This window comes from Malassezia japonica, chromosome 2 (assembly GCF_029542785.1).
Source record: "Malassezia japonica chromosome 2, complete sequence".
Lineage (NCBI taxonomy): Eukaryota > Fungi > Basidiomycota > Malasseziomycetes > Malasseziales > Malasseziaceae > Malassezia > Malassezia japonica.
In genome coordinates, this window is record NC_083371.1 from 320,568 (window position 1) to 348,529 (window position 27,962).

General features: G+C 62.7%; 6 protein-coding genes across 6 annotated transcripts; 5 read left to right on the plus strand and 1 right to left on the minus strand.

The window, feature by feature from the left end:
- Positions 1 to 47: 47 nt before the first annotated feature.
- Positions 48 to 9,412, plus strand: CDC39 (CCR4-NOT core subunit cdc39; the record flags this gene model as incomplete). Its single annotated transcript, XM_060265265.1, has 2 exons — positions 48 to 3,217; positions 3,319 to 9,412. 2 exons carry the CDS (start codon positions 48 to 50, stop codon positions 9,410 to 9,412), a joined length of 9,264 nt encoding a protein of 3,087 aa, XP_060121248.1.
- A 66-nt stretch (positions 9,413 to 9,478) lies between these two features.
- On the plus strand, positions 9,479 to 14,056 carry MJAP1_001303 (uncharacterized protein; the record flags this gene model as incomplete). The annotated part of the gene is made up of 1 exon (XM_060265266.1): positions 9,479 to 14,056. The coding sequence occupies one exon, from the start codon at positions 9,479 to 9,481 to the stop codon at positions 14,054 to 14,056; it is 4,578 nt and encodes a 1,525-aa protein (XP_060121249.1).
- A 36-nt stretch (positions 14,057 to 14,092) lies between these two features.
- On the plus strand, positions 14,093 to 14,890 carry MJAP1_001304 (uncharacterized protein; the record flags this gene model as incomplete). The annotated part of the gene is made up of 4 exons (XM_060265267.1): positions 14,093 to 14,330; positions 14,353 to 14,411; positions 14,434 to 14,549; positions 14,572 to 14,890. 4 exons carry the CDS (start codon positions 14,093 to 14,095, stop codon positions 14,888 to 14,890), a joined length of 732 nt encoding a protein of 243 aa, XP_060121250.1.
- Positions 14,891 to 14,917: 27 nt separating this feature from the next.
- Positions 14,918 to 17,720, minus strand: MJAP1_001305 (uncharacterized protein; the record flags this gene model as incomplete). Its single annotated transcript, XM_060265268.1, has 2 exons — positions 14,918 to 17,464; positions 17,487 to 17,720. The coding sequence occupies 2 exons, from the start codon at positions 17,718 to 17,720 to the stop codon at positions 14,918 to 14,920; spliced, it is 2,781 nt and encodes a 926-aa protein (XP_060121251.1).
- A 158-nt stretch (positions 17,721 to 17,878) lies between these two features.
- On the plus strand, positions 17,879 to 22,777 carry MJAP1_001306 (uncharacterized protein; the record flags this gene model as incomplete). The annotated part of the gene is made up of 1 exon (XM_060265269.1): positions 17,879 to 22,777. One exon carries the CDS (start codon positions 17,879 to 17,881, stop codon positions 22,775 to 22,777), a length of 4,899 nt encoding a protein of 1,632 aa, XP_060121252.1.
- Positions 22,778 to 22,932: 155 nt separating this feature from the next.
- Positions 22,933 to 27,873, plus strand: MJAP1_001307 (uncharacterized protein; the record flags this gene model as incomplete). Its single annotated transcript, XM_060265270.1, has 2 exons — positions 22,933 to 26,163; positions 26,215 to 27,873. The coding sequence occupies 2 exons, from the start codon at positions 22,933 to 22,935 to the stop codon at positions 27,871 to 27,873; spliced, it is 4,890 nt and encodes a 1,629-aa protein (XP_060121253.1).
- Between the last annotated feature and the right edge of the window lie 89 nt (positions 27,874 to 27,962).

Sequence of the window (27,962 nt, forward strand, 5' to 3'; positions counted from 1 at the left end):
CCTCCACATGAGCACGTGTATGCGCACGTTCTTCGCGTTGCTTTCATATGGGAGCAACGCGATCGCCGTGGGCGGCGCTGCGCCGCCTCGAGTTCTTTGCGGTTACGTTTGTGTTCCATTTAATATTCACTTGGTCGATCTTTGACATCTACTTCCGCTCGCCCGTCGTCCACCCGGCGCCGCGCTACAGCGTGCACGACGACGTGGAGGCGGCCGCACCGGCGGAGCGCGCCGTGTTGTTTGTCGCGGACGGGCTCCGGGCGGACACGCTGTTTAAGTGGCACGATATCGACAAGCTCCCGGAATGGGCGCGTGCGGACCTCGTCGCGATGAACGCGGCGGACGAGACGTTTGACCGCGCCTTTCCGTCGGTGTTTGTGCGCAATGCCACGACCGACGCCGAGCCCGTGACGGACGCGGCGTACGTCGCGCCGTACCTGCGCAGCATCGCCAAGGAGCGGGGCACGTACGGCGTGAGCCACACGCGCGTCCCGACCGAGAGCCGCCCGGGACACGTCGCGCTGCTTGCGGGGATGTACGAGGACATCAGCGCAGTGACCAAGGGATGGAAGGTGAACCCGATCGCATTCGACTCGCTCCTGAACCAGTCGTCGCACACGTTCGCGTACGGCTCGCCGGACATTGTGCCGATGTTTGCGCTCGGTGCACCGGGCAAGGTCGAGTCGGCCGTGTACGACGAGGCAGCCGAGGACTTTACCAAGGACGCCGTCGCGCTCGACGTGTGGGTCCTCGACGAGGTGCGCGCACTCCTGTCGCGGGCCAGGACCGACGCGGAGCTCGACCGCAAACTGCGTGCGCCGCGCACCTTTTTCTTCCTGCACCTCTTGGGCCTGGACACGACGGGGCACACCTACCGCCCGCTGTCTCCCGAGTACCTCGGCAACACAATTGTCGTCGATGCGATCGTGAAAGAGGTCGAGGCGATGCTCGATGCGTACTTTGGCGATGACCGCACGGCCTACATTCTCACCGCCGACCACGGCATGTCGCACCGCGGCAACCACGGCGACGGCGACCCGGACAATACGCGCACGCCGCTCATTGCATGGGGCGCAGGCGTGCCGACGCCGCAGCGCGCCAAGTCGTACGAGTTCCCCACGGACGACTACTACGAAAACTGGGAGCTCGAGGCGTTTGCGCGCAACGACATTGACCAGGCCGACCTTGCGCCGCTCATTTCGGCGCTCGTCGGCATGCCGGTGCCGGCAAACTCGGAAGGCCACCTGCCGTTTGCGTACCTCGACGCACCGCCGGCGTACGCGGCGCACGCGGCGCGCGCAAACGCGCGCCAGGTGCTCGAGGTGTACCGCGTCAAGCACGACGATCTCGCCACGCGCATGCGCGCCTTTGTCCCGTATGCGCCGCTCGATACGCCCGGGCGCCCGGGCGACACGCATCTCGCCGAGATCGACGCGCGGATCGCCGAGGGCGACTTTGAAGAGGCACAGGAGCTGTGCTCCGACCTGATCCACGCCGCCCTGCGCGGCGCGGCGTACCTGCACAAGTACGACGCCAAGACGCTGATCACGGTTGTGGTGCTCGGCTACATTGGCGTGATTTTGTACGGCGTCACGTTCCTGCTGCACTATGGCCTGGAAGAGAGCATGCCGGCGTACCGTCTCGCGCTCGTGCCTCTTGCGGTAGTCCTTGCGGCGCTCGCAGCGGTCTGGGCGCAGTTCTTTGCGAACCGCGCGCCAGAGATGTACTTTGTGTACAGCGGCGCGTGTGCGTGCGTCTGGGCGATGGTCGCGCTGCGCATGCACGTCATCTCGTCGGTGCTCACGCAGACGGCTGCGCCGTACATGGCACAAGGCTCGTCGAAGCGCGACGCGTACGGATGGGCCATTGCGCGTGTCGTCCTCTATGCCGCGTTTACAATCGGGATGCTCGAGGCCGCTGCGTATGCCTACACGCACCGCTTGATGTGGACCGGCATTCTGCTTCTCGGCGCGACGTGGCCCTTTTTGCTTTCGCGCTCGTTCCAGCAAGCGCACGAGCTCGGGGCGCTCTTTTGGATCTTTGGGTGCTCGATGTGTGCCGTGTTTACCGCGCTTTCCACCGAGAAGGACGAGAGCGTGACGCAGCTTGTGCTCGGTGGGCTGCTCTTTTTCGCGATCGGCGTGCTGATCTACGCGAACCCCGCAACGTTCCTGGTGAACGCCGACTACCTCGGCCGCGACAAACAGGTCGCGGCGATGGTCACGGCCAAGTCGAAAGAGAACCTCGAGGAGCTGAAGAAGCTCGCGGACGAGGATACCGAGGACCCCGTGAGCTTCCTTCCCCGCACGCGTGCCGCGCTCGCCGTCGAGCTCGTGCTGATGCTCGTCGCGGTGCTCACGACCGCGACGTCGGCCGGGAGCCTGCGCCGCAAGGAAGGCCTGCCGCTTGCGAACCAGGTTGCGGCGTGGTCCGTGCTTGTGCTCGCGCTCGCGATCCCCTTTCTCGTGGGCTTTCAGCGCCCCAAGGCGCATGGCGGCAAGCAGTACGCCCAGCCGATGCGCCAGCGCATTGTCCTGCTCCTCTTTGGCTTTGCGCCGATCTTTGTGCTGCTCTCGCTCCGCGACGAGGTCTTTTTCTTCTTCTGCTACTCGCTCCTGGTCCTCACCTGGGCGCACCACGAGGCGGAGCTCGCGCGCGAGCGCTGCCTGATGGAGGCCCACAGCGAGAAGCGCACGAGCGCGCCCGCGCTCCGTGGCATGGTGCTGGATGACGTGCGTGTCGGCCTGTTCTACTTCTTGCTGCTCAACGTCGGCTTCTTTGGCACCGGCAACGTCGCGTCCATTTCCTCGTTCTATTTGTCGCCTGTCTACCGGCTGCTGCCCGTCTTCAACCCCTTTTGGATGGCCGCCTTGCTCGTGCTCAAGCTCATTATCCCCTTTATTCTACTCTCCTGTGTACTCGCTGCGCTCTGCGCGCAGCGCGCCGAATGGCGCATGTACCCCCCCATCTCGAGCCGTGTGCCGATTCTCGCGAGCGGTCTTGGCGTGCGCGACGTGTACATCCCCCTGACCGCCGCTGCGCTCGCTGGCGACGTGCTCGCGCTCAACTTCTTCTTCGCTTTGCGCGACACCGGGTCGTGGCTCGAGATCGGCCAGTCCATCACGCACTTTGTCATGGCGAACCTGATGCAGATGTACATGCTCGTGATTGCCGCCCTAGGCGCCGTCCTGATCGGCGCGCGCACGGCGCACTCTTTGTAGCCAATCACAGATAATCGTTTTCGGCCGAAACGCGTGGCAGCGACGGGGGCCGTGTCTCTTCGTCTTCCGTTGCGCGCAGCGCTGGGCACGAGCGCAGAGTTGCGTGGGCTAGCACAATCACTGTGCGGGGCATATCACCGATCGCGCAGACGCTCCGTTCGCAGGCACGCCTAGGCCTGACGCAGCGGCACTCGGACAGCCCGGAAAAAAGCGAGGACCGTGCGGAGAGCGACGTTTCGGCGCCCGTACTGGCCGAGCGACAGATTGCCTTTCTCGTTTGGCATTTGTGCGAAGGGAACTTTGACGAGACCCTCGCGGAGCTTCATCTCCTCGTCAACGAGTTTGGCGTGCGTGCACAGCACGCACTGGCACACGAACTGCACAGCAGTCCTACTTCCCCTTTTCTACGCCGCGCTCGCAACGAGTGCATCACCTCGGGCCTTGTCTCGCAAGATATGTTTACCCCCCTTCCCGACGTGAACCCCAATACGCTTGCCGGCCTCCCGGCCGATGCAGGCGGCGCGACCGTCCTCGACGCCGCGCTCGAACACCTGGCCCGCGCGCGCCAAGCAGCGCTCGCCCCTCAGGCACTCGCCGCGTTCCTCGCGTCGTTCCTCGAGGGCGACGGGCCGCTGCTCTGCGCACAGCGCCAACAGCTGGTCTCGGCGGTGAGCGAGCGCGTAAGCGCCGACGCCTTTGCCCAGGCCATTTCGCAGGCGCTGCCCAAGCTCGGCAAGCGCACGCTTGCCGAGGCGCTTCTGGACCTTGGGCCGGACGGCCTGCCCACCGTTGAGCTCGCCGAGGGCGTGCTGCGCCACTTTTCCTTTGCGCCGAGCGCACAGAGCGTTGCGCAGCTCCTCGGCACGCTCCTCTCGGCCCCGGATGCCTCCGCGCGGCCGCTGACCAACTTTGAGGCGCTGACGCGCGCCGTTGCCAAGAGCGACAAGGGCCTGTCGTGGGCCAAGGCGATCCGCGGCCTCGACAAGCTCGAGTACGCGGCCTTTACGCCGAGCGTCGCGCTGGGCACGGCGCTTGCCGCGGTGCTGCGGGCCGCGCCCACGGCCGATAGCCTGAGCGATGCGGGCGACGTTGCGGTCGCGGGCCTGTGGGGCGTCTGGACGCACCGCCTGCGCCAGCTGCAGCTGCTGTACAGCCTGCTGGTGCTCGGCGAAGATACCTTTACGTTCTCGGCGCTGCCTACGCGCCGCATCCTCACGCTCGAGAGCATCGCTTCGGCGCCGGTCGCCGTCAAGACGCAGGGCCAGCACGCCCTGGACACGACGTGGAACTCGCTCGACCTCATCGAGACGCTCATGGAACTCGCGGGCAGCGCCCCGGGCGCCGAGGACAGTGCCGAGGTCGGCAAGGCCGTCACGGCGATCCTCGAGCGCGCGATCAAGACGCATGCCGACATTGTGTTGCTCGGCCTCGTGCAGCTGCCGCTGTCGACCAACGCGGTGCACCCCGAGCTGGTGAGCAAGCTCCTAGTGATGTTTTTGGCAGGACACGCACAGCACCAGCTCGTCTTTTGGACACTGTACCACACGCAGTCGAAGCTCTTTTTTGAGCTGCTCTTGCGTGTGTACGCCGAGAGCCCGCTGCACCTCACGCGCATCGTCGAGGTCGCGCAGGAGCTCGGGTTTGTCGACCGTCTCTTGGAGCTGCGCCCTCTTGCGTTTGCGATGGACGCGGCGGCGTTTGCTGCGCGCCGCGACCTCGTCGCGCTCGAGCCGTGGCTGCAAAAGCTCATCGGTGAGGAGTCGCACGTCATCCACGCCGCGCTCGAGTTCTTGGAAGGCAAGATCAAGGCGGATCTGCTCCGCCGCGACCCCCAGATCGAGCCGACGTTTGTGCCGCTGAGCGTGCAGTCCGTCGCGACATTCCTGCGCGTGCTGCGCGCCAACGGCGACAGCATGAGCCCGGAAGAGATTGAGCACTTCAAGGTCGTGCGCAACCTCTGCCTGCAGCTTCACCCCCGCCTCATGACGCTCACGCCGGGGCCGGAGAGTGTCGAGCCGGGCCTGTCCGTGGCGTCCTTCTCAAAAGAGATCCACCGCGAGGCGGATTCGTGGTACCGCCAGATGTACGAGGAAAAGACGAGCGTCGACGACATTATTGCGCTCCTGCAGCGGTGCAAGCTGTCGGACGAGCCGCACGACCACCAGCTCTTTGCCTGCATGGTGCACACGCTCTTTGACGAGCACCGCTGGTTCGAGCTGTACTATCCCCCGCGCGAGCTGCTGATGACTGCCGTCGTCTTTGGCTCGCTGATCCAGTACCAGTTGGTGGACTCGATCCCCTTGGGCATTGCGATCCGGTATGTGCTTGACGCGCTTCGCTCGCCGCCGGACTCGACCATGTTCCACTTTGGTATCCAGGCTTTGCTGCGCTTCCAGACGCGCCTCGCCGAGTGGCCGCAGCTGTGCCATGCGCTGCTTGCGCTGCCCCAGCTGCAGCAGACGCACCCCGAGATTGTCAACGTGGTGAACCACGCGCTGGCCAACGCCAAGAGCGGCAAGGTGCCGCCGCCGCCGCCGGTGCCCGACACGCGCAGCTTCCCTGCGATCAACCCAGAGACGCTCCCGCCCAACGACGGGCAGCAGCAGCCGACCGAAGAGGTCTCGGACAAGATCCTCTTTGTGATCAACAACCTCACTGCCGCGAACCTCGACGCGAAGCTGCCGGGCCTGCGCGATATGATCTCGACCGAGATCCTGCACTGGTTCGCCAAGTACCTCGTGATTGAGCGTGCGAGCATCGAGCCGAACAACCACGACCTGTACATGCAGGTGCTCGACGGGATCGAGCAGCCGGCCGTCTTCCGCTACGTCCTGTACGAGACGCTCGTCAAGCTCAAGTCGCTGCTCGAGAGCGAAAAGACGATGCAGTCGACCTCGGAGCGCACCGTGCTCAAGAACCTCGCGTCGTGGCTCGGCAGCGCCACGCTGGCCAAGAACAAGCCGATCCGCTTCCGCAACCTCGCGCTGAAGGAGCTCCTGCTCCAGGGCCACGAGTCCGGCCGCCTGATTGTCGTGATTCCGTTCGTGTGCAAGGTGCTGGAGCACTGCGCGACGTCGGACGTCTTCCAGCCGCCGAACCCGTGGCTGATGGCCGTGTGCCGTCTGCTGGTGGAGCTGTACCAGTTTGCGGACCTGAAGCTGAACCTCAAGTTTGAGATCGAGGTGTTGTGCAAGTCGCTGCAGGTCGACCTGCAGTCGCTCGAGCCGAGCGCACTGCTGATAGGCCGCCGCCCGACAGAGCCGGTGCAGGAAGCGCCGTACCCTGCTGTTGTGCAGGGCATGGAAAAGCTCGGTGTGAGCGAGGCGTACGCCCCGCCCGACACGCTCGCGACGCTCCTGCAGAACATGGCGCAGTACATCGTCGTGAACCCCCAGCTGGTGCCGTACGCAAACAACGCCGCGTGGAAGCGCGTCATGTTTGTCGCGATCGAGCGTGCGATCCAGGAGATCATCACGCCGGTCGTCGAGCGCTCCGTGACGATCGCCTCGATCTCCACGCGCGAGCTCGTCAGCAAAGACTTTGCGATGGAGCCCGACGAGCTCAAGATGGCCGCCGCCGCGCACCACATGGCGCAGAGCATGGCGGGCAGCTTGGCGCTCGTTACGTGCAAGGAGCCGCTGCGTGTGAGCATTCTGGCCCACGCACGCACGCTCTTTGCCGCGGGCGGCGTCACGGAGCAGCAGCTGCCTGAGCAGGGGCTCCTCCTCCTCGTGCAGGACAACCTCGACCTGGCGTGCATGGTCATTGAAAAGACCGCGATGGAGAAGGCGCTCTCTAAGGCCGACGAGGGCCTCGCGGCGGCCTACACGGCGCGCCGCGAGTTCCGCGCGCACGGCCGCGGGACGCTGTTCTGGGACAGCAGCGCGCTGTCGCATTACAGCACTACGCTGCCCGACCTGCTGCGCATTGCGCCGCCCGGCCTCCAGCCGCAGCAGCAGCGTGTGTACGAGAGCCTGGCGATGCCGGCCGAGCCGCGCGACGAGCGCCCGGTGCCCGAGTACGAGGAGCTGGCGGCCGCGACGCTGTCCCCCGCCAAGGCGCTCGAGCGTTTCCTGCTGATTGCGGCGAAGCTCGAGCAGTTCTTTGCCGAGGTCGGCGACGCGCAGACGCTTGCGACGCTGCCTGCGACGCACTTTGTGCGCCAGGTCTCGCCGCACCTCACCGAGCTCGTGAACCAGGCGGCGCCGCGCGACGAGACGATCCTCATTATCGCGCAAAAGGTCGTGCAGCTGCTGTACAAGACGCACTCGGGTCTTGCGCGCGACGTGTGGGTGGCGCTACTCGAGCAGCTGTGCGAGCAGTCGCTCAAGGTCGCTAAAGAGGTCACTGCGTGGCTCATTTACGCCGAGGACGAGCGCAAATTTAATGTCCCGGTCACGGTGGCACTCATGCGTGCGAACCTCGTGGGCCTTGCCGAGCAGGATGCGCAGCTTGCCAAGCTGCTTGTCCGCTCGCACTTCCGCCCGAGCGTCGTCGAGTTTAGCGCGGCGCTCGCGCGCGAGTGCCTGCAGCAAAAGATGGCCGGCCGTGGCCAGCTGCAGGGCATCCTCGGCGCGCTGCGCCAGGCGGTGCAGTACGGGCGCACCTCGCCGGCGATTGCTGCGCTGCTCGAGGAGGCGGACGACGTGCCGTCCGAGGGCCTGCCGCTGCGCGAGCAGCTGGCGTACTCCTTTGCGAGCTGGGTGCGTGCGTACCAGCAGTCGCCGCAGCCGGAGAAGTCGTTCATCGAGTACGTGACGCAGCTCCAGGGCCAAAACGTGCTTAAAGGTGAGGAGATCTCGTCGCTCTTTTTCCGTGTGTGCACCGAAGTGAGCGTCGACCACTACCTGAAGCAGCAGGCCGTCGGCGGCACGCTTGCGTCGGGCATCTACTCGCCGGTGGACACGTTTGCCAAGATGATCGTGTACATGGTCAAGTACCATGCCGATCCGCTCGGGGTGAATGACGAGCAGGCCAAGGTGCACTACCTCACCAAGATCCTCTCGATCATTGTGCTGGTTCTGGCGCAGTCGCACGAGGAGCTTGGGCCGCGCTTCCAGCAGCGCCCCTTTTTCCGCCTCTTTTCGAGCCTGCTGCACGACCTGCACGCGGCCGAAGGCGCGCTGCACGGCGCGTACGGCGCGGCGCTGCTCGCGGTCGGCAACTCGCTCAACACGCTCCAGCCGCTCTTTTTCCCCGGCTTTGCGTTTGCGTGGGTGTCGCTCGTGTCGCACCGTCTCTTTTTGCCGCAGCTGCTCAAGCGGCAGCCCGAGGGGCGCGCGGCGTTCCACCGCCTGTTCCTCGCGCAGCTGCGCTTCCTTGCGCCGTTCCTGCGCCAGAGCAGCATGCACGACACGACGCGCCTGCTCTACCAGGCGACGCTACGCATGCTCCTGCTCCTGCTGCACGACTTCCCCGAGTACCTCACCGAGCACCACCAGAGCCTCGTGGACGCGATCCCTGCGACGTGCATCCAGATGCGCAATCTCGTCTTGTGCGCGTTCCCCCGCACGGTGCGCCTCCCCGATCCGTTTGCGCAGAGCGTGCGTGTGCAGCAGCTGCCGGATGCGAGCCACGACCCGGTGGTCCTTTACGACTTCCACGCGGTCCTCTCCACCGTGCCCAAGCTGCAGGACGCGCTCGAGGCGTTTGCGCGCCGCCACGCGCCGCCCGCGTTCCTCAGCTCGCTGAAAGAGTCGCTGACCCTGCCCCAGCGCGGCGCCGAGGCGCGCTACAACGAGCCGGTGATGAACGCGGCGGTGCTGTACGTCGCGACGCTCGCGCTCGACGGCCAGGTGCACCTGCTCGCGGGCGATGCGCAGCACGACCCCCTCGTCGAGATGTACACGTATCTCTTGCATGAGCTCGAGCCCGAGGGCCGCTACCTCCTGCTCAGCGCCGCAGCGAACCAGCTGCGGTACCCGTCGCGTCACACGGCCTACTTCAGCACGCTGCTCCTCCTCCTCTACACCGAGGTGTCGGACGCACTCGTGAAGGAACAGGTGCTCCGCGTCCTTCTCGAGCGCGTGATCGTCAACCGCCCGCACCCCTGGGGTCTGCTGTACACCTTTGCACAGCTCCTGCGCGTGAGGTCCGTCCCGCTGCCGCAGGCCCCGCCCGAAATTCATGCGATCCTCGAGCACATTTCCCACCTGCTGTCGGACACGCGCCCCGTGCCCGCCGCCGCGTAGACAGCCATACGATGCATAGTTCCCGATCATCGGGGTTCCTGACTCCACTCGACGCCACGAACGCCCATGCCGCGGCTCGCGCCAATCTGGACCGGGGAGGACTGGGCGCCGTGGTTCCGTAATGATGTGCTGAATGGCGCTGTTCCGATTGCGGTTCTAGTTGCGGTACTTGTTACAGCGTCGTGGCAGCATGCGCCCAAGCACACGGAGCCGCCGCACCTCGACACGGACCTCGAGCCCGTGCACGAGGTGCTCCGGTCGGAGAACCAAATTATCTTCGAGGCGGCGTCGGGCGTGCTCGACGAGCGCCCGGCGATCCAGATCCCACGCGCAAGGGGGTGGAAGAACGCGGCAGACATGGCGATGACCCTTCTCCTGGTCCTCATGCAGGTCGTCGACGCAGAGTACAGCGGGTTTCACCGGCAACACATCCGCTGGTTCTTTGTATGGGCGGCGGGGTGCGCACTTTCCCGCATCGCGCTGCACCACCGCAAGCGCTTCTGGGGGCAAAAGCTCGCACTGGGCGCGGCGTACTTTGTCGTGACCTTGTTCAACCTGCGCACTGCGTTGCTCAACGACGCAACGCCGCGCATGCTCGCTCTCCTGGGGGGGGAGCTCGCCTGCTCGGGAGGGTTGGTCCTCCTTGCCATGCTCGTGCGCACGACGGCGCCACTGCCCCGGGCGCTCACGCGCCTGCACGAGACGTATCCGCCACGCGCGACGCCGGCCGCCAGCACAAACGCGCCGCCGCCGCAGGACCTGTACACGTCACCGCTTGCACGCGTGACAATGGGCTACTTGACCAACTTTATCTACGCGCAGTACTGGGTGCCTACGACGCTCGGTGCCATCCCGCAGGTCCTGCCGTACGTGCGCACGGCGTGCGTCGTGGGCCTTGCGCGGCTCGCTGACCAGGCACACGGCGCACACCCGGCGTCGCTCCACCGCCGCCTGTGGCGCGCGATCGGCAGCCTCACCATCCAGCAGCTCCTCCTGCAGGTGCTGCGGGTGTCGTTTCGCATGGGGCCGATTCTCTCGCTCTCCGCCCTCTTGTCCTACGCCGAGGACCGCGACGCGGCGACTCGCGAGGGACGGCTGCCGCCGCCGCTGCACCTCGGTCTCCTCTTTGCGCTGACGATGCTCGTCAGCCAGATCGGCGAGTCGCTGTCGGACGTCAACTGCATGCAGACCGGCCGCGCGGCCGCGTCCAAGATGCGTGCGCTGGTCATTACCGAGGTCTTTAGCAAGATTCTCCGCCGAAAGATGCACTACGAAAGCACCGCGAGCGAGACGCAGGCCGTGCCAGAGGTCAACGACGGCCACGTTATGAATCTGATCGCGGTCGACACGATGAAAATCGAGGCGCTCGTCTCGCAGTGCCACCAGCCACTGGTCGAGCACCCACTCACGATTCTGTACTGTGTCATCTTCTTGTTCCACACGCTCGGCGTCGCGTCGCTGATAGGCATTCTGATCATGCTTGTCGCCTCGCCGCTGCAGGCGCGCCTCTCAAAGCGCATGCTCAAGATCCAGGAACTGTCGCTGCGCGCGACCGACGCACGCCTCAATCTCGCCAACGAGGTCCTGGCAAGTATCAAGACAGTCAAGTTTTTCGCGTGGGAACGGCCGTTTGCGCAGCGCATGAACAACGCGCGAACGCGCGAACTGCGTATGCTGTACCTCGACAATGTGGTCAGCGTGCTGAGCAACCTCATTTTTGTCGGCATGCCGATGCTCGTTACGCTCGCTACCTTTGGCATCTACACGCTCGTTCTGGGGCAGCCGCTCACCGCCCAAAAGGCCTTTACTTCGCTCTCGATCTTTGTCACGCTGCGCACGCCGCTCGCCGACTTTCCCGAGCTCTTGGTCGTGATGCTCAACTCGTGGGTGTCGATTCGCCGCGTCGACACATTCCTCGGGACGCCAGAGACGGAAAAGTACGACCAGCTGCTCAAGGTCGCGCCGCCGCCGACGTACCTCGGCTTTGACCACGCGTCGTTCACTTTTGCACGCACCTCGGACAGTGCGCCGCGCTTCTCACTCAAGGACCTCGACTGCAAGTTTCCTGTGGGCGAGACGAGCATCGTCGTTGGGCCCGTCGGCAGCGGGAAAACGTCGCTCTTGCTCGCCATGCTCGGCGAGCTGCACCGCACCAAGGGCTCGACGTCGATGCCGTGCCCCATCACGCGCTCCACGACGCTGGACCTCGCCGAGTCGGTGGCATACTGCGGCCAGAGCCCGTGGATCCTCGGCACTACCGTGCGCCAAAACATTCTGTTTGGCGCCGCGTTTGACGAGCGCCGCTACCGCCAAGTGCTCGCGGCGTGTGCGCTTGAGCCGGACCTCGATATCCTCGAGTACCACGACGAGACCGAAGTCGGGGAAAAGGGCACGTCGCTCTCGGGCGGCCAGAAAGCGCGCGTCGCCCTCGCGCGGGCTTTCTACTCCAACGCAAAGCACATTCTCATCGACGACGCTTTGTCGGCCGTCGACGCACACACGGCGCACCACATCGTGGACCACTGCTTTAGCGGACCGCTCGCCAAAGGACGTACCATTGTCCTGGTCACGCACGCTGTTTCGCTCATGCATCAGCACGCGAAGTATGCGGCCGTGATGGACGGCGGCCGTGTGCGTGCACAAGGCGCTCCGGCGGACCTACTCGCTGCGGGCGACCTCCCTTCTGTCGAGACGCTCGAGACGCAAATGGCGTCTAGCCTGTACGAAGAGCAAGAGTCCGACGATGCCCGGTGGGCCGCGACGCAAGCAAAGCGCGATCGTAAGGACGTCGAGGCAAACGCCGAGAGTATCCAGCGCAAGACCAAAGGCGGCGACCTCTACCTTACGTATATCGGTGCCATCTCCGAGCACCGATGGGTCGCCGCTGGCCTGTGGCTCAGCCTCCTTGCCCTGTACGTGTCGGTGCGCAGCGCGGACGTCAGCAGCAATTCGTGGCTGCGTTTCTGGGCGAGCTCGTACGACGATCCAAGTGCGCACCACGAGAATACACTCTATTACATGAAGCGCTACGTCCTTCTCGTCCTCCTCTTTGTCTTTTTGTCGGCTGGACGCGACATGGCCCAGTTTTCGATCGCGATGCGTGCGTCAAAGCGCATGTACACGGATCTCATTGCGAGTTTGATGCGCGCCCCGCCGCGGTTCTTTGACGTGACGCCGATCGGACGTATCATGAACCGCCTCTCGAAAGACATCCAGACAGTCGACACGGAAATCACGCCCGCGCTGCGCATGCTCACCGAAGGCATCGTGACACTCCTTGCCATTCTCGGCGTAATTTGCTGGGCTGCGCCCCAGTTTTTGTACTTTGTCGGGTTTGTGCTGGCAGTGTACTATGTGATCGGCGCGCTGTACCTCGCCTCATCCCGCGACTTGAAGCGCATCGAGAGTGTGCAGCGCTCGCCATTGTATACCTTGCTCGGCGAGACGCTCGCAGGCACCGTGACGATCCGCGCATACAGTGACACGCAGCGCGTGGTGTACAACTGCATGAACCTGCTTGACAGTTCGACACGCGCCTACATCTGCCTCTGGACCGAGAACCGATGGGTGAGCGTGCGTGTGAATGTGATGGGCGCTTTGGTGACATTTTCCACGGCCGTGCTGCTGCTTGTGTCGCACGCCGACGCAGCGCTGCTCGGCTTCACCCTCTCGTACGCGGTCCTGATTTTGGTCACGATCCTGCGCATCGTCCGTCGGTACACCATGACCGAAATTACACTCAACTCGGTTGAGCGCGTCCAGGAGTACATCGACCTTCCACCCGAGAACCAAGGCGGCGCAGAGCCACCGGCGCACTGGCCCACCGACACGGGCAGCATCGACGTACGCAACTTGTCGGTGCGGTACGCGCCCGAGTTTCCGCTCGCCCTGCGTGACGTGTCGTTCCGCATCGCCCCGGGCGAAAAGGTCGGCATTGTCGGCCGCACCGGCAGCGGCAAGTCGACGTTGTCTCTTGCCTTTTTCCGCTTCCTCGAAGCGGAAGCGGGCTCGATTGTGATCGACGGGATCGACATTTCGACCGTCACGCTCGAGGCGCTGCGCAGCCGCCTGACCATTATTCCCCAGGACTCGCAGCTATTCAAAGGCACGGTCCGCACGAACCTCGATCCGTTTGGAACGTGCGACGACACGGACATGTGGTTTGCGCTGCAACGCTGCCAGCTCGCGTCTGGATCTGAGCAAGGCACCTTTACGCCGTCCAAGACAAGCGTCATTCAGACGCTCGACGACCCCGTCGAGCAGGGCGGCGCGAACCTCAGCGCCGGCCAGCGCCAGCTTCTCTCGCTCGCTCGCGGCCTGCTCAAGATGCGCGACAGCCGTATCCTCATCCTCGACGAGAGCACCGCGAATCTCGACTCGGAGTCTGACGCGCTCATCCAGCACACGATCCGCGAGCAGATGGCGCCGGGCGCGACGATTTTGACGGTGGCCCACCGTTTGAGAACGATTATCGACTATGACAAGGTGCTTGTGCTGGACAAGGGCCAGGTCCTTGAATTTAACTCTCCCTCGCAGCTCCTGGCGAACCCTTCGTCGGAATTCTATGGACTGTGCAAACGCAGCGGCGAGCTCAATGCTCTCACCGAAGCCGCGCACGCCGCGCAAAAGCGGCCCTTTTCGTAGAGTACGAGCATTCGTAAGCGCATCTCCACCTCCACCATGGCACGTCCCTTTTGTGTAGCAGCAGGGAGCACGACGCTCGACTTTCGCGGGCGGACGCTGGTCCTGCCGGTGATCAGCGTCGGCTCTGTTCCCCAGCTTGCCATGGATCTGCTGATCCACTCGCCGGACCTGCAGTGCCTGCGTGTCGCGAGCTTGGACGGCGCAGAGTGCGTGCCGTTCATCGGGCCTGCCGAGGTCGGCACGCCCGGAGGCGGCGTGTGCACCGCGCTCGACGGTACGTGGTGTAGCTAATGCAGTATACCAAGCGGCGAGCTCGGGTGTTGTATTTGTGCAGCAGCGCAGTCCGGTGCTCAAGGTAGGTGTGCATTCTGACGCAGTCGCGCAAAGCGCCGTTTGTCGAGCGCCTCATGGCATGGATCGAGGAGGCTGGCTTTGCCGAAGTGATCGTCATCGCCACGGTCGATGCGGCGTTCCGCACGGATGCCGAGTTTCTGTACGTTGCGTTTCTCACCCAGCACGCCGCAAGTCCAGCTGCGGCCACCAAAGGCAGTCGAGACCGCTGCCTCGAGGCTCGCCGAGGTGCCACGCCTCGGCGATGCAGACACCCTGCCACCGGTACCGGGCGGCGGCATGACACGCGCGTACCTCGAGGCGGGACCGCCGACGATGCTCGCGCTCCTCCAGTTCTGCGCCGAGGGCGACAATCGTGGAGACGCGTATGCGCTGGCCGAGTCGGCCGCGCGCCTCTGCCGCGTTCCGCGCCCTGCGCTGCGGGAGCCGGAGAGCTGGAAGACGCTGTTTGGTGGCGCGCCGGAGCCGTCGCTCTATGGATAATAGGAGAGGCGGATAGGGCATAGAGAGTTAGGACAGTACGTCGGTCACGAGGCCCTGGGTAGGGATGCGGTGCCCGCCGTGGCGCTCGAGCCATGCGTGCGTACGTGCCGCGAGGTCCATGGTATCGTGCGGCATATCCGCGAGGCGCGCAACGTCTAGGCCATGCGATGTGCGATTCACGCCAGGGCGCACTTTATGGGAGTACCGCAGTCCCTCGCCGCACGTTTCGAGTGTCGTGCACACGAATGCGACACGGCGTGCCAAGTCCTGCGCGGCCCCCTGTGCAGTTTCTGCACTCTCCAAGAGGTCAGCGAGTTCGTAGTAGTGGGTCGCAAAGAGACTGCGGCACCCGATCCGCGTCGCCAACGTGTGCAGAGTACCAAACGCAATCGAGAGCCCAACCGATGTATTCGTCCCGCGCCCGATTTCGTCGGCAATCACAAAGCTGCGTGGTGTCGCACGTCGCAGGATCTCGGCAGTCTCGGCCATCTCGACCATAAAGGTGCTGCGCGAGTGGAAGAGGTCGTCTTTTGCGCCGACGCGAGAAAAGATGCGGTCGACGACGCCAAGGTGCGCGGCCTCTGCCGGGACAAAGCTGCCGGCCTGCGCAAGGACGCTGAGGATTGCATTCTGGCGCAGAAATGTCGACTTTCCGCCCATGTTCGGCCCGGTGACGAGGTGCATGCACTCCTTGTGACCGAGCACCAAATCGTTCTTGGTAAAGAGGCGCTGTCGCTCCAAAAGGCCCATCTCGACCGCGAGATGGCGCCCGCCGTGGATCGTAAACGTGGTCGAGTCGTCGACCGTCGGCCGCGTGAGGTGCAGTTCCTCAGCCGCCTGCGCAAAGGACAGCAGCACGTCAAGCTGGTCGATGAGCCGCGCATTGCGCCGCAGTGCGGCTGTTTCTTGCAGGACCTCTTGGCGCAGCATCTCGAGGCTCTCGGCCTCGCGCTCCGACAGGCGCGCCGCCAGCTTTTGGAGTTTCATACCGATCTTGGTCCATCCGGCATGGTAATAGGTCCGTGTCGTCTTTGTTTTGTAGGCAAGCGATAGGGGTGCGTCGCTCGGCGCGCCACGCGCACTGGCAAAGTGCACAACGTGCCCTTGGCCAAGGAGGAAGCGCAGCGTAACCGGCTCTTGGAACTCGGTACGCAGCGCATTTTCGAGGCGGCGTGCCTCTTTTCGCAGGCTCGTGTGCTCGTCCGTGAACGCACGGAGCACCGGCGAGGCGTCGGGGCGGATAAGATGCTCAAAGTCGTCGCCCCACAAGTCCCCGTCGAGGAGAAGCGCGGCCGGCTCGCTCTTTCGCGTGCGCCGCTTGGGCGGGTCATCGGTCGGCGTCGCCCCTCCGCCGTACGCGACGTCGCGCGACTGCTCCATGGCCTCTTGGCGCTGGATACGTTTTTCAATCACGCGCTCATCGATGGCGCCGCCGAGCCGCTCGCCCAGCGCGTGCAGCGACTGGAACTTGGCCAACAGCTCCCCGAGCTCGGTCCATCCCAGCGTGCTGGGCGCTGCGGCCGCCTGCTCGGCCTGCAGGCGCTGCACCAGTGCGTCCGAGGTGCGCACAAAGTCGCGCACTTCCAGCAAGTCTTGCTCGTCGTTGCGCCGCAGGCTAATACGCTGCAGCGTACGCAAAATATCGCCGACGCCGCCCCGCAGCAGCGTACGCAGATCTTTGCGAAGAAACGGGCGCTGAAGCAGCCAGTCGACGAGCGCGTGGCGTGCGCGAATCAGGGGTATCGAGGTGCTGGGCTGTGCGAGCCACTGCGTGAGGAGCCGCGTGCCGCCTTGTGTCATGGTCCGGCGCACAATGCTAGTCAGGCTTCCCCGCACGCTGCCGTCGCGCGCCGTCTCGCGGATTTCGAGGGCACCGAGCGTATGGGCGTCGAGGTGCATCACCTGGTCGTCCGCAGCGCCGAGTGTGCCTTCGGACGTGTCAATGTGCAGGCCCGGCATGTGCTCCATGAGGCGCGTCTCGAGGTAGTACGTGAGCACTGCGATTGCGTCGCGCTCCGCGTCCGACGCATGCGCCGGCACATGCCGCAGGTCGAGCGCGTCGCGCCGAGGCTCAACCGCTGCAACCGCGGCGTGAATCATATCCATGGCCTCGTACACGAGCGCTGCGTCCGGCCCCAGCTGGCCATCGACAAGCACGACCTCGCGGGGCTGGATGCGTACAATCTCGTCGCGCACCTCTTTTTCGTCGGCACACTGGCCAGTCTGAAAATCAGCCGTGCTCACATCAAGCCAGGCGATACCGTAGCCGGCGTGGGTCTTGGACAGGGCAAGGATAAAATTATTCGAGAACGGATCGAGGAAGCGCTCGTCGATTAGCGTGCCGGGCGACACGATACGCGTCACGCGCCGCGAGAACGAAGCGCTCGATGGGCTCTCTTTAAACTCTTCGCAGATCGCAACGAGCCGCCCTTTTTCCTGGACGAGCACCTTGAGGTACTTGTCGAGCTGGTGGATCGGAAATCCCGACATTGGCACGACCTGCCCCGCCCACCGGCGCGTCGCAAGCTTGATGCTGATGTCGGCCGCCAGCTGCGGTGCCTGCTCAAAGTACGACTGGGTAAGCCAGTGCACGCACCTCGTAGAATCCACCCACGCGCGTAAGCAGCAGGCAGTTGGGAAACTTGCGCATGTTATCAAGCACATTCAGCGCGAGCGGCGGCCATTCCGGCTCGGGCGGCGCGACGACGCGCTCCTGCGGCGCATCGACGCGGTCTGGAAGATCGTCGAGCGTAAACGCTTTCGACCGCCGCGCGCCCACCGGACCTTGGCTATGCAGCGCGCGTTCCGCTGCCGCACGCACCCCGAGCATCCATCCCGCACAGAGACCCCGGCGTGGGGCCGCAGCGGCCGCCAGTCTCCGCACTCCGAGGCCACGTCCCTGCACGACGCGCCGCATGAAGGTGCAGGATTAGTCATACGACGCACAAGCCTCCTGCAGGTGCTGCTGACAGGTCACGACCGACGTTGATGCCCAGCGCCTTGGGAACGCTCGTCTCGAGCAGTGGCCCCTGCTGGCTGTCCCCGTTTGGGACGGTTGACTGGAACCCATGCTTCCGCGCGGAAGTTTTAAACGCCGCGCTTCCCTATGCGGCAATCGTGCTCTCTGCCATTTTTTGGGCGGCGGCCGTGGCGGTCGATAAGCGCCACCGCCAAGAAAAGTTTGCGCGCGAGGTCGCGCAGCTGAACCCTGACTCGTCCAACTTTTACCAGACATTCCCCGAGTCGAGCGAGACGTCGCCGATCGTGCAGGCGACGACGCCGGCGGAGCGCGTCTTTCAGACGGAAAATGCGGTGGTAATCGACGCCGCGCTCTCGATCAAGGAAGATTTGTCGTCGTGCGCGACGCACGAGCGCATCGCGCAGGAACATCGTGCCAAGCGCATTCTCGAGTGCGTCGTTGCGGCCATGCTTGCTCTGACGCACATTGCTGGCGCGTCGCTGTCGGCAGAATGGGAGCGTTCCTGGATTGTGTTCTGGCTGTACGGCACGGCACTGTCGCTGTACACGCTGCGCACTGGCCGCGGATTCCTGATGCAAAAGACGCTCTTGTCGACGCTTTACCTGCTCGTGACTGTATCCAACTGGCGCACGAGTCTCGTGGCAAAAGACGCGGCGCCGACGCGGATCCTGACCGGTGTGCAGCTCGTGCTCGCGCTGTGCATGGCGGCGCTGAGCTACGTCACGCCGATGTCGCAGACTGTGCCGCACAAGTTGCGTGCGCTGTACGACACGATGCACAAGCGCACCGTCTACAGCCAGCTGCGCACGGCGATGCCGACGCCGCCCCACGAGCGCCGCGGCGGTGAAGAGGTCATTGCAAGCTACTCGGCGGACGCAGACCTGCCGCCGCCGCCGGAACAGCACGCGTCGCTGCTGAGCCGCGCGCTCTTTGCGTTTGTGCAGCCGGCCATCATCAAGTACTACTTCCAGCCGATCACGCTTCCCGACGTCCCGCAGCTCATGCTGGGCGACCGTGCGGCCGCCGTGGTGTCCATGTTCCGCTCGAACGAGAAAGTGAGTCGGCCGGGAGATCAGCCGTCGCTGTGGGTGCGCCTGCTGAAAAACTTCCTGCCGCTGGTCGTGTATCAGTGCAGCTGCTCGCTGGTGACGACAATCATGACGATTGTGCCGGTTTACTTCCTCTCGCGCCTGCTCAGCTTCTTTTCGGAGCGCGCCAAGAGCAGCGAGGCGCCGCTGCACATGGGCGTGCTTTTTGCGCTGGCCATGTTTGGCAGCCAGACGCTCCTCTCCGTCTTTCAGTCGCAGGCGCTCATGACCGGCCGCCACATCTGCGTGCAGATCCGCGCCGTACTTACGTTTGAGATCCTTAGCAAGACGATGCGCCGCAGCATCTCGCTCAAGAAGGCCGACGACACGCCGGTGGAACGCACGTCGGACGACGACACGGAAGACGACGCGGCGCCGGCAACCGACGGCCAGGTGACAAACTTGGTGTCGGTCGACGTGAACCGCGTGAGCGAGTTTGCGGCGTACACACACTTTCTCGTGCCGGAGCAGCCGCTGACGGTGATCCTCGGCATCGTTTACTTGGTGTCGCTCCTGGGCATGTCGGCCGTCATTGGCCTGATTCTGCTGGTGGTCATGATCCCATTCCAGGCGTACCTCTCGCGCGTCCTCGTCTCGATCCAGACGCGCATGCTGCGTGCGACAGACGAGCGCATGAACCTCGCAAGCGAGGTCCTTACCTGCATCAAGACGGTCAAGTTCTTTGCGTGGGAAAAGCCGTTCGAAGTGCGCATGGGCGAGACGCGTACCAAGGAGCTACGTCTCCTGCGCCTCAACTTTTTCTTTTCGATCCTGAACCACATTACGTTTATTGGCACGCCGATGCTCGTGACGATGGCGACCTTTGGCGCACATACGCTCGTCTTCCAAAAGACGCTCACCGCCGAGACGGCTTTTACGGCGCTTGCGCTGTTCAACACGCTGCGCCGGCCGCTTGCGGATCTGCCGCAGCTCATCCACTGGCTCCTGAACGCTGTCGTGTCGGTGCGCCGTATCGACAACTACCTCCAACAGCCGGACACGGGCAAGTACGACCAGCTGCTCGCCAACGTCCCGCAAGACGCAGTGTACACTCCTCCTTCGTTCTCCAAGATTGGGTTCGTGGACGCAACGTTCAGCTATGGCGAAGAGAGCCAGTTCTCGTTGCAAAATCTCAACTGCCTCTTTCCGGTCGGCGAGATCAGCTGCGTGATCGGCCCGGTAGGCTCGGGCAAGACGTCGCTTTTGCTTGCAATGATGGGCGAGCTGCACCGCGTCTCGGGCACGACGCGCATGCCGTGCCCTATTGCACGCTCGCTGGTCGAGCCGGATCCGGAGACGCACCTGACCGAGTCGGTCGCATACTGCTCCCAGAGCGCCTGGCTTCTCGGCACGACCGTGCGCCAAAACATTTTGTTTGGCGCCAAGTACGATCAAGGCCGCTACTGCGAGGTGCTCAAGGCCTGCGCGCTCGAGCCGGACCTCGATATCCTCGAGTATCACGACGAGACCGAGGTGGGCGAAAAGGGCACGTCGCTCTCGGGCGGCCAGAAAGCGCGCATCTCCCTGGCACGGGCATTCTACTCAAACGCGAAACACATTCTCATCGACGATGCCTTGTCGGCCGTCGATGCCCACACGGCGCGCCACCTGAACGAAAAGTGCTTCCGGGGCCCGCTGGCCAAGGGCCGCACGATCGTGCTCGTGACGCACGCCGTGACGCTCATGCTCCCGAGCGCATCGTACGCAATCGTGATGGATGGCGGGCGGATTGCAGCGCAGGGAAAGCCGGCTGCGCTCCTTGCCCAGGGCCATATCAAGGAGGGGAGTGCGGTGCAGCTCGAGGCGGCCGATGAGGACACCGCCGTCGAGGACGAGTCGCTGCAAAAGGTGCGCTGGGAAAAGGCGCAGGAGCGCCGTGCGCGCAAGGCGCTGGCCGATAAGAATGAGGAAAAGATTGCGCGTGAGCAGTCGAGCACTTCGCTATACTGGCTGTACATGGGCTCGGTCGCGCACAAGACTGGCGCGGCGGTCCTCATTTGGCTTGTGCTGACGGCGATGTACGTCAGTATTCGTGCCGTGGACGTCGGGAGTGGCGCTTGGCTGCGCAACTGGGCGCGGTCGTACGAAGGCCACCGCGAGGTGCTGCTGCACGCCGTGCACTACGTCCGCTCCGTGCCGGAACAGCTGCTCAAGGAGAGCACCGTGCTGGAAGAGGACCGTACTGTGTACTACCTGAAAGGCTACGCGGCGATCGTGGTGGGCTTCATCGTGCTTAGTTTTGTCTGTGATCTGCTCCAGTTCCAGGCGTCGCTGCAGGCATCCGCGCGCTTGTACAACCGCCTCATCCGTGCACTGCTCTTTGCCAAGCCGCAGTTCTACGACAAGACGCCGATCGGGCGTATTACGAACCGGTTGTCACGCGATATGGAGGAAATCGACCAGGAGCTGTCGCCCGTTATGCAAATGACGGTCGAGAACCTGATTTCGCTCGTGGCGATCATTGCAGTCATCTGCTGGGCGACGCCCAAGTTTTTGCTTGTGCTCGGTGTGGTGATGGCCATGTACTTTACCATTGGCTCGCTGTACCTTGCCTCGTCGCGCGACCTGAAGCGCATCGAGAGTGTGCAGCGCTCGCCGTTGTATACTCTCGTCGGTGAGACCATCTCGGGTATGGTCACGATTCGCGCGTACAGCGACGGCGAGCGTGTGATGCGCCAGTGCCTGAACCTGGTCGATAAGTGGAACCGTGCGTTCCTTTTCTTGTGGTACGAGAATCGCTGGCTGAGCATCTGCTGCGATGTGTCGGGCGCCGGCGTGACGCTCACCGCTGCGCTCTTCCTCCTGCTTGGCACGGCGGACGCAGCGCTGGCTGGCTTCACGCTATCGTATGCCATTACGCTCGTCGACGTCGTTTTGTGGCTCGTGCGTTTGTACTCGGTCGTGGAGATTAACATGAACTCGGTCGAGCGCATCGGCGAGTACATCAGCATCGAGTCGGAGCGTGCCGGCGGATCTTTGCCGCCTGCGCACTGGCCGACCGACTCAGGGAGCATCGATATCAAGGGGCTGTCCGTGCGCTACGGCCCGGAATTCCCGCTCGCACTTACCGATGTCTCTTTTACCATCACCCCTGGCGAAAAGGTCGGTATTGTCGGCCGTACGGGCAGCGGTAAGTCAACGCTGTCTCTTGCCTTTTTCCGCTTCCTCGAAGCCGAGTCGGGCTCGATCGTGATCGACGGGATCGACATTTCCAACATCACACTCGAGGCACTGCGCAGCCGCCTGACCATTATTCCCCAGGACTCGCAGCTCTTCCGCGGCACGGTCCGTGCAAACCTCGATCCGTTTGGGACATGCGACGATGGCGACATGTGGTTTGCGCTGCAGCGCTGCCAGCTTGCCACGGGCACGCACGATGGTGCCTTCAGGCCGAGCGATACGAGTGTGATCAAGACGCTTGATGACGCTGTCGAGCAAGGTGGCGCCAACTTTAGCGCCGGTCAACGCCAGCTTCTCTCGCTCGCCCGCGGCCTGCTCAAGATGCGCAACAGCCGCATCCTCATTCTCGACGAGAGCACCGCAAATCTCGACTCAGAGTCCGACACACTCATCCAGCGCACTATCCGTGAGCAAATGGCGCCTGGCGTGACGATTCTCACGGTCGCCCACCGCCTCAAGACCATTATTGACTATGACAAGGTCCTTGTCTTGGACAAGGGCCACGTTCTCGAGTTCGACTCGCCTGCGAACCTGCTCGCGAAGCCAAACTCGTCATTTTACCACCTCTGCGCCCAGAGTGGCGACTTGGACGAGCTGACCCAAGCCGCTTCCGAGGCGCAGTCGCATCGCATTCCGTAATTCCCTAGTGACACACCTGCACCGTGCGTTCTGCCGCTGCATTCCGCTGAGTCATATGCAGAGTGGAGGTGGCGCGAGATAAAGTGCAGCGCTTCATTTTGACAGAATTCGCCCGGGTATAAATTATAAGCACGCGCGCCGCCGTATTGCCTTGCATGCTGTCTGTTTTAGACACGCAGAGTGGCCAGTCGTGCTGGCTCACCCCATTTGGTACCGTGGACTGGAATCCATGCTTTCGAGCTGAAATCTTGAACGGTGTCGTGCCGCTCGCCATCCTCACCGCCTCTGGTGCCTGGTGGTTCGTGAGCAGCGCAGTAGATAAGAAGAAGCGCCAAGAAGAACTCGCTCGTGAAGTCGCAAACCTCAACCCGGAATCCTCCAACTTTTACCATCCGACTGAGCGCGCAACAGAAGAGACGCCGCTCGCGCCGCAGCCGCCCAAGCCCAACGCAGCACAGCGCGTTTTTCAGACAGAGAATGCCGTGCTCATTGATGCTGCTCTTGCCATCAAAGAGACATTCCGCGACGCAGAAGTCAAGGAGAATTGCCAGCGTGTGCAACACGTCAAGTCGCTCGTCGAACTTGCCGCTGCAGCATTGATTTGCATCACGCACGTCGCCGGCAGCGCACTTTCCGCAGAATGGGAGGCTCGCTGGATCGTGTTTTGGGTGTATGCCACCGCACTTAGCGCGACTGCCTTATGGAAGCACAAACCGTTGATTGCGCAAAAGGTGCTGCTTTCTTCGGTCTATTTGGTCGTGATTGTGTCGAATCTGCGCACCAGTTTCCTAGCGCCGACGTCACAGGCAGTGCGTGTGGTCACGGCAGTCCAGACGGCACTTGCTGTGACTATATTTACAGCGATTGTTACTACACCGGTGACACATCCACTGCCGTCGAAGCTGACAGCACTGTACAACACAATGCACAAGCAAACGCACTACGAGGACCTCCGCACGGCGATGCCTACGCCGCCGCACGAACATGAGGAAGAGACACTCGCCGCAAGCTATTCGAAGGATACACAACCGCTCCATACGCCGCCCGAGCAGTACGCTACACTCTTCGGTCGTGCCCTATTTACTTTTGTGCAACCGATTATCTTGAAGTACTATCGCACCCCAATTACTTTGCCAGATGTGCCCCAGATTATGGCAGGCGACCGCGCCGCAGCAGTCACTGCCCTGTTCCGCACGAACCAATGCGCAGACATCGGTACAGATGCCAAGTACGTTCCGCTTTGGCGCCGCCTCATTCAATTCTTTGCACCGATGCTCGTTTACCAGGGCATGTGCGGGCTGGTGGCCACGGTGCTGACTCTGCTTCCGATCGTATTCCTCTCTCGCCTGCTCAACTTCTTTACGCTGCAGGCCGAGGGAGGAGCGGCCGCGCCACCGCTGCACATGGGTGTCCTCTACGCTTCGGGCATGTTTTTCAGCCAGGTGTTCTTCTCTATCGTCCAGTCACAGGGTCTCATGACCGGCCGCCATGTCTGCTCGCAGATCCGGTCGATTCTTACCTTTGAGATTCTCAGCAAGACGATGCGCCGAAGCATTAGTGCAAAGAAGGGGTCTTCGGACGAGGATGCAGAAGACAGCAAGGAGAAGGGAGACGACGAGGAAGAACAGGGGGCCGCAACAGATGGCCAGGTCACCAACCTTGTGTCGGTCGACGTTAGCCAAGTTGCCGAGTTCTCGTCCTACATTCACCAACTCTTCCCGCAAGAGCCCTTGTCGGTCGTGCTGGGCATTGTTTATCTGATCAATCTCCTTGGCATGTCGGCGGCCGTTGGCCTAATCCTCCTTGTGCTTACTATCCCGTTGCAGTCATACCTGATCCGCTTGTCGACCGAGGTCTCGGAGCGGATGCTAAAGGCGACCGATGCGCGTCTCGACCTCGCGGGCGAAGTCCTTGCTTGTATCAAAACGGTCAAGTTCTTTGCTTGGGAGAAGCCATTTGAGGTGCGCATGGCCGAAACGCGTCGGAAAGAGCTCAATCTGCTGCGCTTCAGCAATATCCTCCAGCTCTTTATCTCTCTGACATTTGTGGGCACGCCCATGCTCGTAACGATGGCGACGTTTGGAGTGCACACGCTTGTGTTTAAGAAGGCGCTCACGGCAGAGACCGCTTTTACGGCGCTGGCCCTGTTCAATACGCTCCGTGCACCGCTCACGGGATTGCCGGGTATGATCCACTGGATGCTGGGAGCGATTGTGTCGGTGCGCCGTGTGGACAAGTACATGCAACAGCCGGATACGACCAAGTACGAGCAGCTGCTCAACCCGAGCTCGGAGGCGGACCACTTTTCGGGAGGACCCGATGCAATCGGCTTTAAGAATGCCACCTTTACCTATGCATCTGAGCAGGATACGGAGGAACAGTTCAAGCTGCGTGATATTACTTGCTCATTCCCTACGGGTGAGATCAGTCTTGTGGTCGGCCCTGTGGGCTCTGGCAAGACGTCAATTTTACTGGCCCTCATGGGTGAGCTCCGTCGGGTGAAGGGGGAGACGGTCATGCCATGGCCCATTGCGCGCTCGATGGTGCAACCAGACCCGCATACGCACCTGGCAGAGTCGGCGGCGTACTGCCCCCAGAGCGCCTGGCTCCTCGGCACAACCGTTCGCGAGAACATTTTGTTTGGTGCCAAGTATGACGAAAGTCGCTACCGTGAGGTGCTCAAGGCCTGCGCACTTGAGCCGGACCTTGATATCTTGGAGTTCCACGACGAGACCGAGGTGGGTGAGAAGGGCACGTCGCTCTCGGGCGGCCAGAAAGCGCGCATCTCCCTGGCGCGTGCCTTTTACTCGAACGCTAAGTACATCCTGATTGACGATGCCTTGTCCGCTGTTGACGCTCACACTGCCCGACACCTGTGCGAAAAGTGTTTCCGCGGTCCACTGGCTAAGGGTCGCACTATTGTACTCGTGACACACGCAGTCACACTCATGCTCCCCAACTCTGCCTACGTTGCGGTGATGGACGGTGGTCGCATTTCGGCGCAGGGCAAGCCTTCAGTGCTGCTGGCCCAAGGTCAGATTCGCGAGATGACGTCCACCAAGAGTCTAGGCGAAGAAGCCCACGAAGACGAGCAGGTGCAGGTCGAAGAAGACGAGGCATTAAAGACGCAGCGATGGGAAAAGGCGCTGGAGAGTCGCAAGCGGAAGGAGAATGCAGACAAGAACGAAGAGAAAATCTCGCGTGAGCAATCGAGTCTTTCGCTTTACAAGCTGTATATGGGCTCGGTCGCGTCGTCTGGCAGGGTTGCCGTCATCATCTGGGTTACAATCGTCTCAATGTACGTCACTATTCGCGCCATGGAGATCGGAAGCGGTGCCTGGCTTCGTGACTGGGCGCGGTCCTACGATAGTACGACCGCGGCAGTGGTGCGATCCGTGCACACATGGGCAGTGGCTGCCCTGGAGTCTCGCACGCAGACCTTACTCCGCGAAGACAACACGGTGTACTATCTGAAAGGGTACGCCTTGATTTTTGTTGCTTTTATGCTCATGAGTTTTGTCTGCTACTATGTGCAGTACCAGGCATCGCTGTGGTCCTCGACACGTTTGTACAACCGCCTGATTCGCGCGCTACTCCTTGCCAAGCCGCAATTTTACGACAAAACGCCGATTGGGCGTATCACCAATCGACTCGCGCGCGACACAGAGGAGCTTGATCGCGAGCTCTCCTTTGTGCTGCTCGCCGTGTTGGAGTACTCGATCTCGCTCGTGTCCATCATCGGTGTCATTTGCTGGGCAACGCCCAAGTTCTTCTTCCTACTTGGTTTTGTGCTGGCCATGTACTATGCTATCGGAACGCTCTATCTCTCTTCCTCACGCGTTGTAAAGCGAATTGAGAGTGTGCAGCGTTCGCCGCTCTATACACTCGTCGGTGAGACCATTTCGGGCATGGTTACGATTCGCGCGTACAGCGATGGCGAGCGCGTGATGCGCCAGTGCCTCAGCCTCATTGACAAGTGGAACCGCGCCTTTTTGCTTCTCTGGTACGAGAACCGCTGGCTGAGTATTTACTGCGACTTGTCCGGCGCCTTGGTCACCTTTAGCGCCTCGCTGTTCTTACTTTTGAGCGCTTCGGATGCGGCATTGGCTGGCTTCACCCTGTCGTATGCCATCACCCTGGTCGAAGTCGTGCTCTGGCTCGTGCGCCTGTACGCCAACGTCGAAATCAGCCTGAACTCGGTCGAGCGCATTGGCGAGTACATCGACATCCCGTCTGAGAACCGTGGTGGCGTCGCGCCCCCGGCGCATTGGCCGACCGACACGGGTGCGATTGAGATTAAGGAGCTGTCTGTTCGCTACGGCCCTGAATTCCCGCTGGCCCTGACCAAGGTTGCGTTCAGTATTACCCCTGGCGAGAAGGTCGGTATTGTCGGCCGTACCGGCAGCGGCAAGTCGACGCTATCGCTCGCCTTTTTCCGCTTCCTCGAAGCCGAGTCGGGCTCGATCGTGATCGACGGTATTGACATCTCCACGATTACATTGGAAGCGCTGCGCAGCCGCCTGACCATCATCCCCCAGGACTCGCAGCTGTTCAAAGGAACGGTCCGCTCGAACCTCGATCCTTTCGGAGCGTGTGAGGATGCCGAGATGTGGTTTGCTCTGCAGCGCTGCCAGCTCGCATCCGGTACGCTGGATGGTAGCTTTATGCCGAGTGAGACGAGTGTCGTCAAGTCGCTTGACGACGAGGTCGACCAGGGCGGTGCCAACTTTAGCGCCGGTCAACGCCAGCTTCTCTCGCTCGCCCGCGGCCTGCTCAAGATGCGCAACAGCCGTATCCTCATTCTCGACGAAAGCACCGCAAATCTCGACTCAGAGTCCGATACACTCATCCAGCGCACTATCCGTGAGCAAATGGCGCCTGGCGCGACGATTCTCACGGTCGCCCACCGCCTCAAGACCATTATTGACTATGACAAGGTCCTTGTCTTGGACAAGGGCTACGTTGTCGAGTACGACTCGCCTAATAACTTGCTCAAGAAGAACGACTCGTCCTTCTTCCAGCTCTGCTCGCAAAGCGGCGACTTGGAAGAACTTGTACAGCTCGCCGAAGCGGCGAGCGCCTCACGCGCATTGTAGACCTCCACAAAGGAGCACGGTTCAGAACGCAATGGAATTTGTGATTTGTCAGCGGCCTCAACGTGCGACATCGTGGCGTCCGTGCAGGC